At 40.7% G+C, this 11,724-nt stretch overlaps 1 protein-coding gene across 1 annotated transcript; it reads left to right on the forward strand.

Annotated features, from left to right (window-relative positions):
* Positions 1 to 5,899: 5,899 nt before the first annotated feature.
* On the forward strand, positions 5,900 to 10,532 carry LOC146462619 (putative methylcrotonoyl-CoA carboxylase beta chain, mitochondrial). The gene is made up of 6 exons (XM_085085336.1): positions 5,900 to 6,301; positions 7,390 to 7,446; positions 8,719 to 8,817; positions 9,067 to 9,134; positions 9,713 to 9,794; positions 10,102 to 10,532. The coding sequence occupies exons 1-6, from the start codon at positions 6,275 to 6,277 to the stop codon at positions 10,180 to 10,182; spliced, it is 414 nt and encodes a 137-aa protein (XP_084941462.1). The 5' UTR covers positions 5,900 to 6,274; the 3' UTR covers positions 10,183 to 10,532.
* Positions 10,533 to 11,724: the final 1,192 nt, after the last annotated feature.

Genomic DNA, 11,724 nt, shown 5'->3' on the forward strand with positions numbered 1-11,724 from the left:
AAAACCGCGAATCGCAGTAATCGAAAAAGGTTAGACTCGGTGGCTTACAAAAAGTCAGTCAAAAAAATGTTCCTCGTGTATTTTGCGTTTCTGCTCTGTACGCTGCCGTTGATGTGCGTCCTAGGGTTGTCATCGATTCTCAGTCGCAACACAGCCGTGGAAACTGCGTTTAACTTCACGGTGTCTCTGGTCTTTATAGAGTCCACAGTGAATCCGTTCCTTTGCTGTATTTTGATGAAAGATCTTCGCAAAGAAGTTTGGAAGACGCTGAGAAGAATGTCAGGACATCTAAGCCGGGCATGACTACCAAACGTATTGAACGCTTTGTCTGCCCTGGAGACAAACAAATTCAAAACTGGCAAAGCAATTCCCAGGTGTCATTTTGACAAAATTTAGAGAAGATAGACAAACAGCACCACAGGAAGAATTTGAAAAGTTTGAAACCGCGTTACAATTCTCGGAGTTCAACTCTACTTGTTCAAGCCGTGAGAATTAAGAAAACGCATCGGTCGTAAAACAAACTGTTCTGAAGTCAAGGGCACTCCGGCCAATTTCAAGGGCGTCGAATCCAATTCAAGCTACAGATAAGAATCAAATCCACATTGTGTTCGATTTTTATGCCATTTACCAAGATCATAGTGAAGTGTATTATTGATTTTCTGTGGGCTGATTAACTGGGGAGTGCCATGATTTTTCCAGGTTTTTCTAAACCTGAATTGCATTCTAAGGGAGATGCGTCTGAGAGGGTGTCAGGCAACTGTTAGTGCGGAATAAGTTTTTTTGTTTTTCGATCTGCAACTCAAGAAGAACACTTTAGTCTGCGTTCGATTCGGACTAACTCTGGTATAAGAACACAAAAGTTGCTGCAACGCGAAATACGTTGTATCTTAAAATTAGTTTGTCAGTTAGAATTATAGGACATCTCCTTTTCTCGGCAATGCCTCATGCATTTTGGTGCATATTAACCCGAGTTTTTCGTTCACTTATCGTCAAATGCCAAACTGGTATACCTTGTCCTATTTCTAGTATTAAGAGCGGCTTTCCACAAATATCGACCGAAATCAACTTTTGGTGGCACAAGTCAAGAAATCGATTTAGCTCATATTTTGCTCATAGGTAGGCCTTAGTAAGAAACAAAACGGGCTGTCGTTAGTTTTTCCAAATACGGCCTCCTTACGCGTAAACAAGCGAAAAACCATTTTCAGTTCAGTTGAGTTCAAAATTCGCTTCCGGTCGGGCGGAATTTTCCTTAACTTTGGCCGGCCGCGTATCAATCCACAGCCAGTCACAGAGTCATGTAATAACATCTGTTGCTTTTCTAGGTCTTCATCTTCTGTCCTACAGAAAAACATTCAAAACTTAGGTTACTTTTATGCCCGAAACAGATCTAGAACAACATGCTATAAATGCAAATTTTTAACAACCAAATTTTCGAACTGAAATACCGGCAATTTTACCCATCGGCGATAACTTAGATTATCATAAAATGACTTTCTATGGCTTCACTGTGTATTTATCAATCATAACATCAAAACAAAATTTTGGGTAAATTATTTAAAGTGACCCGCAGGGCCTCGAATTTATCACCTACCCTGTCGAAAATCTGGCATTCGCATTGTAAACAATGGCGTGACATAGCCGGTGACCGCGAACCACGAAAGCAAAAAGAGAGCTGATACCTTAATGAAAAATCAAACATAAGTTTTGGCGTTCTTCTTCATCTATTCCCGCTCGATACAAGCATATTTATTAGTGTGTCGACGACGAGGTTTTCAGTATTTCATGATCATTTCATGCACGTTTTAACAAGAATTTAGCATCGAATTCTTCATTAACCCGCACTGGGGTTATTTCTGTACTCTACCTTCTGAGTAACAAAACAATCCAGTTTACGAATTAATAAACATTTCTCTTTTCTTTTTTTTTTTTTTGTTAATAAACAACTCGCAAGCTACGCTGCTGCGTGACAACCATGAACCGGAAGTGTCACCATAAAGTTTTATATGTTTCCGCAATGTCTCAATGTATGTTTCTGATGGGGTTACAGACGATTTTAAGGGACTAGTTTTCGTAACTAATGTCCGTTTGCTTCCATACTTTCGCACGCAGAATAAATACTCAGAAACGGGCACATTATATTCGAAGACCAACAAAGTTAAATCATTCGTGACTTAATATTGTTGACACAATGTTCTGTTTTAGTTCTTTTTCGTTTCTCTCCAGAAAGAAGTTCTTTCCTCTCTATCAGGTGTGGGACTTAACTAACAAACGTACCGACCAAATTTGACAGCCGAAGTAGCAATAAGGACATGCTACGGCTCCTACAGTTGGTGTTTCTGTGTCTACCTACTCTCCTATTTATCCAGGAATACCGTAAACTACCGCGGCTTATAAGCCCTGGGGCCCGACGGTTTCTCGAAAGTCCCGGAAAACTTACCGGCCCGATAAGTGTCTTTGGTGATAAATGTTTCTCGTCATTGTCTTGGTGTTTTCTGGCGTTGAAAACATGGCCCTCGTTCCCTACATCTTGAAAACCATAAAATAACTTGTGCTGGTCAATATTCTTTGTACAGGACACACTCAGGACAGCAGAGGTACTATCTCACTGGACCTTGTTCTGTCTCTGCGAGTAAACGAACATGGCCCACCAACTATCGACTTAAAAGAACAGCAAACTTCCATGCTCGACGTTTTTTTTACAGTTCCTGACTGTTTCTCTGGTGTAATAATAATTCAATTTATTCATAGGTCCAAAACTCAGGGTCCCAATGGGGTTTAGGGCTCCAGGGCTCCGGCCTTAAAAATGCAGGGCTGGCGAAAATTTCAGGGCTCTAGGAGCTTCTAGGGCTCCACATCATACGCTTTAGGGCCCCGGGCTCCACTCTGGTCTACAATTTTGGTATGTAAAAATTCTATTTTTAGCGCTAAATCAAATAAGCAAATAAAAAAGTCAGCTATTCCGATCAATTTTTTAAACCCAAGTAGCCAGTTATATTATCTCTTATTATTTAAAAGTGGATTAAATATTAAACTTGTTTAAATGGGGTTGACAACTCCGCTGTGTGCCCATTGTGTTGATAAAAGCCTTTATAGTTTTGCTTTACCAAGCATGTCTTTAAGCGACTTCCCTTTTGTATAAGACATCAAGGGAGATTCCTTGTATATCTCTCTTAGTAGCGGCTGGTTTTGTATTAAATGCCATTTGTCCATTAGGATATTTTTCAAACGTGGCAGTGATGGTTGAAATTGTGTCACAAAGGGTAGAATCAGATTTTCTTGTGCGCTTTCTGTGTGTAAGAGCGTTCTTTCTCTCTGCGAAGTTAACTTCGAAGAGGATTTTGTCCATCAGGTTACTAGGATAACCTCTCGATGCCAGGCGTGTTTTAATTTTTTTAATGTTTTCCTCAAACACTACTTTAGAAGAGTTTGTCCTCAGCAGCTTAAGGGCTTCTCCTTTAACGAAGCCTTTTTTGACGCCTGCTGGGTGGTAGTTTGTAGTTTGTGTACTGAAATGTTTCAGTAGGTTTGTAATGTGTGCGCATGTCGAGAATCGATTCTTTCTCGAATCTCTCTCCCTTATAGACTGTTGTATCCAAGAATGTTGTTTGTAATTGTGAGACTTCCGCGGTAAACTTTATGGTAGGGTGGTACGAATTTGCTTGCTCAATGAAATGTTCTATTTCTTCTTTGTTTGTATTGTATCCCACAAGCAAAAAACATCGTCAATGAACCTTTTCCACGTTAGTGGTTTGTTAACGCTCTGCCTTAAGATCTCATTTTCTATAGATGCCATAAAGATGTTGGCAACACAAAATATTCAGCCACAATGACGAATTGGACTCCGCATCAGAGCAAACGGATACTCTGGAATTTCCATCCATAAAAAGCAGCCGCAATATATATTGGTCGGTAACGCTACCGAACTTTCGATCCAAAGAATTTTCTACTGCGAATGAAAAATGCTTCCGTTTAAAAATGTCGCTTCATTTTTTGCTAATAAGAAAAACTATTTGTGCCCGTGACAGTCTGTCACGCCATCTTTTTTGCGCTTCGATCGCCAAATCTCAAGAAAATGCTGATAAATCTGAAGCCTAGTGGGTCATTTATTTTCATTTACCCAGAGCTTTGTTTTGATATTATGATAAATAGGTATACAGTGAAGCCATAGAAAGTCATTATAGGGAAATCTAAGTTATCGCCCATGGGTAAAATTGGCAATGTTTTAGTGCTAAAATGTGGTTGTTGAAAATTTGCATTTATAGCATGTTCTTCTAAACCTATTTCGGACGTAAAAGTAACTTAGGTTTTAAATGTTTTCCCGTGAAACAGAAGAGGAAGACCTAATAAAGCAATAAATGTCATTTGAAGGTTAGTAAAAGTCTGCAGATTGATAAGCGAGCCGTCAAAAGTTAAGGAAAATTTCATCCCGCCGAAAGCGGACTTTGAACTAAACTGAGACAAAATCGCTTTTCGCATATTTACTCGAAAGGAAGCAGTAATTCGAAAAACTAACTACAGCTCAGTTTGTTTCTCGCTAGGGACTACCTATGAGAAAAATATGAACGAAATCGATTTTTTGACTTGTGCCACCAATTGGTCGATATTTGTGGAAAGCCGCTCTTAAAAACTTACAAATTTGGGTCTTGCATTAATTTTATTTCCATTTCTTTCACTGGAAAATGCATGAAACGGTGATCCATCTAACCTATGCAAATATTCAATACGAAACACTTCGTCGTGTAATGGTATACTGCACTTGTTAAGTTAGCATATAGCCTTTTTGCAAATTACTTGTAAATCGTCTTCTAAGTCCGTTTCTTAATAACATGTTCATTTTGCTTTTTGACAGTTTTGAAATATCTTTTGTGTATACTATACATTGAAATGTAACTCTAACTAGTCACAGAAATAAACTTCGGATAAAATTAATCCCGCATCGTCTACTCTTTGCAAAACATACAAGCATTGTCGCGTTTGTTTTTGATTATGAGGGTAAACCTCTCTATGGTAGACAACACAGCTGCAGGCTATTGCAACTTCAATCTGTATGTTTTTGATCAGTCAAGTAAATTGGCGGCGTTGATTGAAAGGAAATGTCTTATTTAACATATTTAATTTCCCCAGACTCGCCACAGTTACCAGATGCAACCTGCCTCATTCCCAGTGTTTCGCTTGTTCTGCAGAAAAAACTCGCTCCCAGGCTCCTGGTTGCGCGTGCGCGTGCGCAAATAAAGTAAAGTAATTTATTTATTGTCAATAACATGGGGAGTGCTTGCGCAATCTCTCGAGCCAGAAACTCATGATAAAGTTCTTCGTAACAATAATCCAGATTATATTGGACTCTGGAAATGTTGGTTTTTGAGGAGAGAGGAAAACCGGAGTACCTGGCGAAAAACCTCTCGGAGCAAGGACGAGAACCAACAACAAACTCAACCCACATATGACGCCGAGTCCGGGAATGGAACCCGGGTCACATTGGTGGGAGGAGAGTGCTCTCACCGCTGCACCATCCCTGCTCCCTAATGCTGCGGGGCCTTTTATTTCACCGCTTTGAATACTTGATGCATTTTACCATCTGCCCACACTAATCCGTTTCCATTTGCAAAACGTTTTTGTTTGAAGAACAACATCGCCTCCTTGATAGCTTTTCGCTTAAATAACGGATACTTAACGTGTTTGAGTTCTTAAAAGGCATCATTCTTGGTTCGTTTTTGTTTTTTTAAACGCAACCTCGATGCTTGGTCGTTTTTTAACGCAAACTGGGTTCGCTTTAATTTTAAAAGGCATACTTTTTGCTTTTCGTTTTAATAACGCCTACTCGATTTGCTTTCGCTTTAACAGCGCAAAAGTCGGCTACTTGATATGTCTTCATGTTTTGAAACGCACATTCAGTCAACTCTCTTTCTCTTTTAAAACGCAAAACTTGATGCGTTTTCTTTTCTAAAACGTACAGTTCCTCTTGGTTCGTTTTCATTTTCTAAACGCCGTTTGCTTGATGCGTTTTGGTTTTTAAAACCTACAATTAATTTGTTGTCGTTTCTTCGTTTTTATGAGCGATCCTACTCGCCCCGTTGACAAACTACTTACAGAAAACATAATCGAACTCCAACATAGTTTATCAACCAATAATGTTTTTACTGTGTAGGGCGCGCATTTTGTGGAGTTATGTTGTCAGCGGAATATCCCTCTAGTGTTCCTACAAAACACTGCTCCCCAGTCTCTGGCCGGTTTATCATTGGAGGAGCGCGCATGCGTGATTAAGGATCAAGCCAAGATGATGACAGCGGTAGCTTGCGCTCAGGTATGTAATTAATCTATTTGGTGGAAAATTGACAGAGGAGAAGGACCCAAAAATATTAATACGATAGACGAAGCTTGAAATGCTGATAAATGCTGTTAAGGACGGTGCCTACTATTGTTACTGCGCATACGTTCTGCGCATCTCGAGATACTCGGGTTTCCTATGGGTAGTGCTCACTAATACAGGGATATTTTTGCGCGGTTTAAAACTATGCAGAGAAAGCAGAACTTAGCAAGTGCTCTTGGTATCCCAAAAGAAAATTGGGGGTAACCATGCATTTTTCAGAGACAATTAAGCTTCAATTTAGGAAAAAACTGCCATACATTTCTTTATATTTTGGCGCCTTTTAGAGATATTGTTGCTTAATTATCTCTGAAAAATGCGTGATTACCCCCAATTTTCTTTTTGGATTCCAATAGCCCTTGCAAAGGTCTGCTTTTCCCGCACAGTCATAAACCGCACAAAAATACTTCTGTATTAGTAGGTATCGTCCTTAAATAAGAGCTTTTCAAAATGGGGGCTATTTCTAAGTGTTTCCCAGTTGGATAAACAAAACCAGTGATTAAACTTGGCGTTTGATGGACTACAAGGAATTTGAGCAAAATCTCGTGCCGGTACAAGGGATGATAGTGCCCAAGCGGTCTATATAACCCCCCCCCCCCACCCCCCAAGTCGGCTTTCTTTGGTATGGAACAATAACTGATGTCACAGGTGAGCATGTGGCCCCATATACAATGCATGTACAGTCGAACGTCCCCAACGGACACTAACTCGGCCTACGGCCTCGTCGGCTAAGTATCAGGCGATATTCCGCGCAATTTCGCAGGGTAATTGTCAACTTATCCCCAGCATTTTGTAACACTTTCTAAGCTGTTCACAGGAGACCCACGTATACAACTGGGTGAATAGAGACGTGTAATGTGGAGCAAAGTTTTTCAGTTTTTTTTAGAACACAATGCAAAAGCGGAGACGAAAACTCAGATCTAAAGTAAATACTCGCTAACCACTATACCAACGCCCCTGCACAGTACCCTTGTTATAAAAACCCACTTAAATCAGCTAAGTTGACAACTTGCTACTTTCTGTAGGTTCCAAAGATTACTGTAATAATGAAAGGCAGCTTTGGACCGAGTAGTTACGCAATGGTAAGTCAACACCTTCATTGTTACGTCTATCAGTTGTTCCGGAATTTTCACGTGCTGGGCACCGGTTACATGTTTTCCCGCGCTCTGCACTGGTAACATGCCTTATGCACGTAGTACACGGAACTCTCACGTGCTGGGTACCGGTTACATGTTTTCCCCCGCTCTGCACTGGTAACATCCCTTATGCACGTAGTACACGGAACGTTCACGTGCGGGGCACCGGTTACATGTTTTCCCGCGCTCAGCACTGGTAACATGCCTTAGGCACGTAGTACACGGAACTTTCACGTGTGGGGCACCGGTTACATGTTTTCCCGTGCTCTGCACTGGCAACATGCCTTATGCACGTAGTACACAAAACTTTCACGTGCTGGGCACCGGTTACATGTTTTCCCGCGCTCAGCACTGGTAACATGCCTTATGCACTTAATACACGCTGCGTTTGTTTGCGCTTGGTACTTGATTCCATTTTTCCCGCGCTTGGCGCTGGCTACATGTTTTCCCGCGCTCAACACTGGCAACATGCCTTATGCACTTGGTACACGTTGCGTTTGTTTGCACTTGGTACTTAATTGCTGCCTATTTTCCCGCGCTTTGCGCTGGCTACATGTTTTCTCTTGTTTTGCTGCAATGACATGCTTTACTGCACTTGGTACCGGGTGCATGTTTTGCTGCGACTAACACCGTTTGCATGCATTCACATTCCCTTATCTGGAACTGATTGCATGTTCCCCATATTTCGCATTGGTGGCTTGTTTTCGCGCGTTTTCTACCCGTTGCATGTTTTCCTGCGCTTGGTATCGGTTTCACGTTTTCCCGCGCTTAGGACCGGTTGCATAATTTACCTCGCCGAACTCTTTAAGCCCTAAGAGTGATCAGCATCAAATTTCTCCTTGTAATATCAATACTTATTCAACCCCTGATGTCACGAGAATTAAGGATGTGTTCACCAAAGGTGAATTTTCTTGATATTTTAATAACTTCTCCCCAGTACTTTTATAAGAAAGGTATGGGGACAAGATAAGAGAATTTGTACTTTAATATAAGGCGTTAAGGGGTTAACACCATTTGCGTGTTTCCCGCGTTTGTCACCAACAACATATTTCCCCACGTTTATCAATGTTGCATTTTTTCCACGCTTGGCACCGATTGAATGTTGTACTGAGTTACGATTGGTTCACTGGTTGGGGTCTGTGTGTGCACGCTGATGTATTTCGTAATAGCTATTTTTTTTTGTATCAATGTTATTTTTCTCTTCTCTTTTATTTTCAGTGTGGGCGCTCGTTTGATCCTCGTTTCCTGTTCACGTGGCCTACTGCCCGAGTTGCCATGGATACAGTAGAGGACATGGCAGACGTGTGTTGTGGCGAGGTACGTATAATGTACCCTTTGTACTGCCCTCCATGTGAGCCTTAACCGTTTGACACCAATTTCTTTTTTCATTGCTTTTCGAGCAGGGGAAAAACTTGGGAAATTGTTTTTAAGCACGGAGGTCGAGGGATTTAACCGCTGGGTTACAGGGAGGCCTGTAGCGAGCGAGCTTGGCCATTTACTCAGTGATGTCGAAAGGGTCATGTGTGATTAGAGTACTTCTTTTTGTTATATTTCCATCCTATTTAGAATGAAATCGAAGATGATAAAGCTGACGAAGAGAAACAAAAGGCATTGAAGGACAAAATGTTGAAGAAGTAAGTATTGAAAGCGGCCGAAGCGTTCCATTTACAATGAGAGTCATTTCGATTAATCGAAAGTGGATTCCTCGTCTCTTTTCGAACCTTGTAGATTAAAATTCAATGATACAAACATTCAATCTCAGCCTGCGAGTGTTGATTGAATTTATCACACAGAAGAGAATCCTTAAAGGGAATCAAGCTTTGTTTAACGCAACACCACACATTCTACGAAGCGAATTCTGCTCGATAGAAAAACGAAAGACATTATCACATCTCTCTGAAAAGTGTCTTTCTTCTTACTCCATAAGTTTTCGTTGTATATGAAGGCCAGTCTGTGTTTGTATGTGTGTATAACATTAGCGCCTAACCTAATAGGCCAATTCCGAGTTGCTGTAAACCTCATTATGAAAGCGAGGCTAAGTGCAAAGCTTTTCATACGAAAATTAGTTTTGTTTGCATATGAATGAAAACTAATTTTCATAATAAAAACTTTGCTCACAGCAACTCGGAAATGGCCTATTGCACGCCTTCGCTTGGTAACAATTTGTTATGATTCAACTATATTTAACGACGCGTTTTCTGTTGTTGATTAGGTTTGAGAAGGAATCATACGCTTACTACGGAACAGCTCGACTATGGGATGATGGTGTTATTCTGCCTCAAGATACCAGAAAGGTAGGAAACTGAATGAACGCTGTCTTTAGATCAAGCATGCAGTAGTGCGTCTGTAGATAGTGTGGTTAGCTGTGCTGCTCTTTATTATGCTGTACACGGTGATTCCTGGATGAAATCGTAAACGGTATTACCATTCAAATAAAAGCTACTGAGTAGCTCGTTCTAGCTTTTTTAAAAAGTATATGAACAAACTTTTCAAGCTTTGCCATTTTTTCGGCCAGGTGAAATTTGTTCACTATTCGGGCGTAAACTCGTTTCCAGACCCTTGATGTTTTATCGACTCACATTGGACGCGTTACTTTTGCAGGTCCTGGGTCTGAGCTTACGAGCAGCTCTCTCCTCATTCTCCCGCGGACAAGGCAACAAGTTTGGTGTTTTCAGAATGTAAGATCAACACCATAGTATTTGAAGTGGAGAGAAATTGCATTGCACACGTACACTTGTGTAGCCTGCGCTGTCCAATCAAAACTGTCCAGGCACGGTCGTTTTTTCAAAGGCTTTCGTTGCGTAGCAACTTTAATAAGTTGGATAGCTGACATCGACGGGCTTCAAAAAAATAGATTTTCTAAGGTCTTTGTGAGTGCTATGTTTTGCCCAAGCATTTCTTTAGCTGATTGTATCCGCAAACAGAAGGTGATAATCAACAATTATTCCACGAACTCACGTTGAATACAAGATGATAGATACGCGCCGAGTTGGCTATAATCATCTCGTATCCAACAATGAGCCCGAATATATCACTTTTCTTTTGGTTTTTAGCTTATAACTTTGTAGCTTTCAATGTTGATACACGGTTCTAAATTGTTATTGCTACAATAAGGCTGCCACATCAGGCCCCCGGTTGTTCAAAGAGCGGGTAACGCTACCCAGTAGATAAAGCGCTATCCAGCGGATAAAATGTACTCCTACCAATACATTCTATCCGCTGGATAAAGTTATCCGCTCTTTGAACAAGTGGGGCCTGATGGCAAATCGACAGGGGTCAATCCTACCTTACTTCTGTAGCTTTTTGCTTTAATACTTCGGTGGCCACCGTTTTATATTCCATGCAATGTTGTATTAAGTAGCTCCCCTTTGGAGGACTGGGACGAGGCGACGCTGAAAGTTCGGATTTCCCGGATTTTCCGATCATGCGCCGAGACTTGACGATGATTAGGCGCGTTTTTCCGGAATAGAAATTCAGCAGGTTCGTTTGGACTATTCTGTTTTTGGAAAGAACTACAGTACACTCAGAATAAAGGAATTGCATTCTTTTGGAAAGCTTTTTGGTTTAATGGGAATAAGCAGGCTCGGTGCCTACTTTTGTTACTGCGCATATGTTCTGCGCATCTCGAGATGCTCGGGTTTCCTATGGGTGGTGCCTACTAATACAGAAATATTTTTGCGCGGTTTAAAACTATGTGGAGAAAGCTGAAATTAGCAAGTGCTTCCGGTATCCAAAAAGAAAATTGGAGGTAACCATGCATTTTTTCAGAGGTAATAAGGCTTCAACATGGAAAAAAAAACGCCATACATTGCTTTGTACTTAACTGCTTTTCAGAATAATTGTTGCTTATTTATCTCTAAAAAATGCGTCGTTACCCCCAATTTTCTTTTTGTGTTTCAATAGCCCTTGCTAAGATCTGCTTTAACCCCCATAGTTATAAACTGCGCAAAAATACTTCGGTATTAGTAGAATAGCCAGAATTGTTTCAAAAGAATGTGCGCTGCCTCTTTTACTTTGGTAAGTCCAACTTCACAACAAAACGACGGTTCAGAATGTGTTTTTTTTATTATTTCTGGGTGCAATAGACCACTCAGTACATGAAGCAATTCACGCGTGAGACCTGAAGGCCTTAAAAGTAATATAAAAAGAAGTAATTACATGGTGACTAGAAGATATAAATTTTATTTTCGAGTGGTAAAAACAACATTTTACTTGTTCGCAGCG

This window comes from Pavona decussata, unplaced genomic scaffold (assembly GCF_977016875.1).
Source record: "Pavona decussata unplaced genomic scaffold, jaPavDecu1.1 SCAFFOLD_186, whole genome shotgun sequence".
Classification (NCBI taxonomy): domain Eukaryota; kingdom Metazoa; phylum Cnidaria; class Anthozoa; order Scleractinia; family Agariciidae; genus Pavona; species Pavona decussata.

What these genes read in the sequence shown, in the direction of transcription:
- LOC146462619 (XM_085085336.1), top strand. Translation starts at nt 6,275, where the DNA reads ATGATGACAGCGGTAGCTTGCGCTCAG. An exon ending in CAGACGTGTGTTGTGGCGAG is followed by an intron (nt 8,818 to 9,066) that starts GTACGTATAATG and finishes CATCCTATTTAG; the next exon opens with AATGAAATCGAAGATGATAA. An exon ending in TGCCTCAAGATACCAGAAAG is followed by an intron (nt 9,795 to 10,101) that starts GTAGGAAACTGA and finishes TTACTTTTGCAG; the next exon opens with GTCCTGGGTCTGAGCTTACG.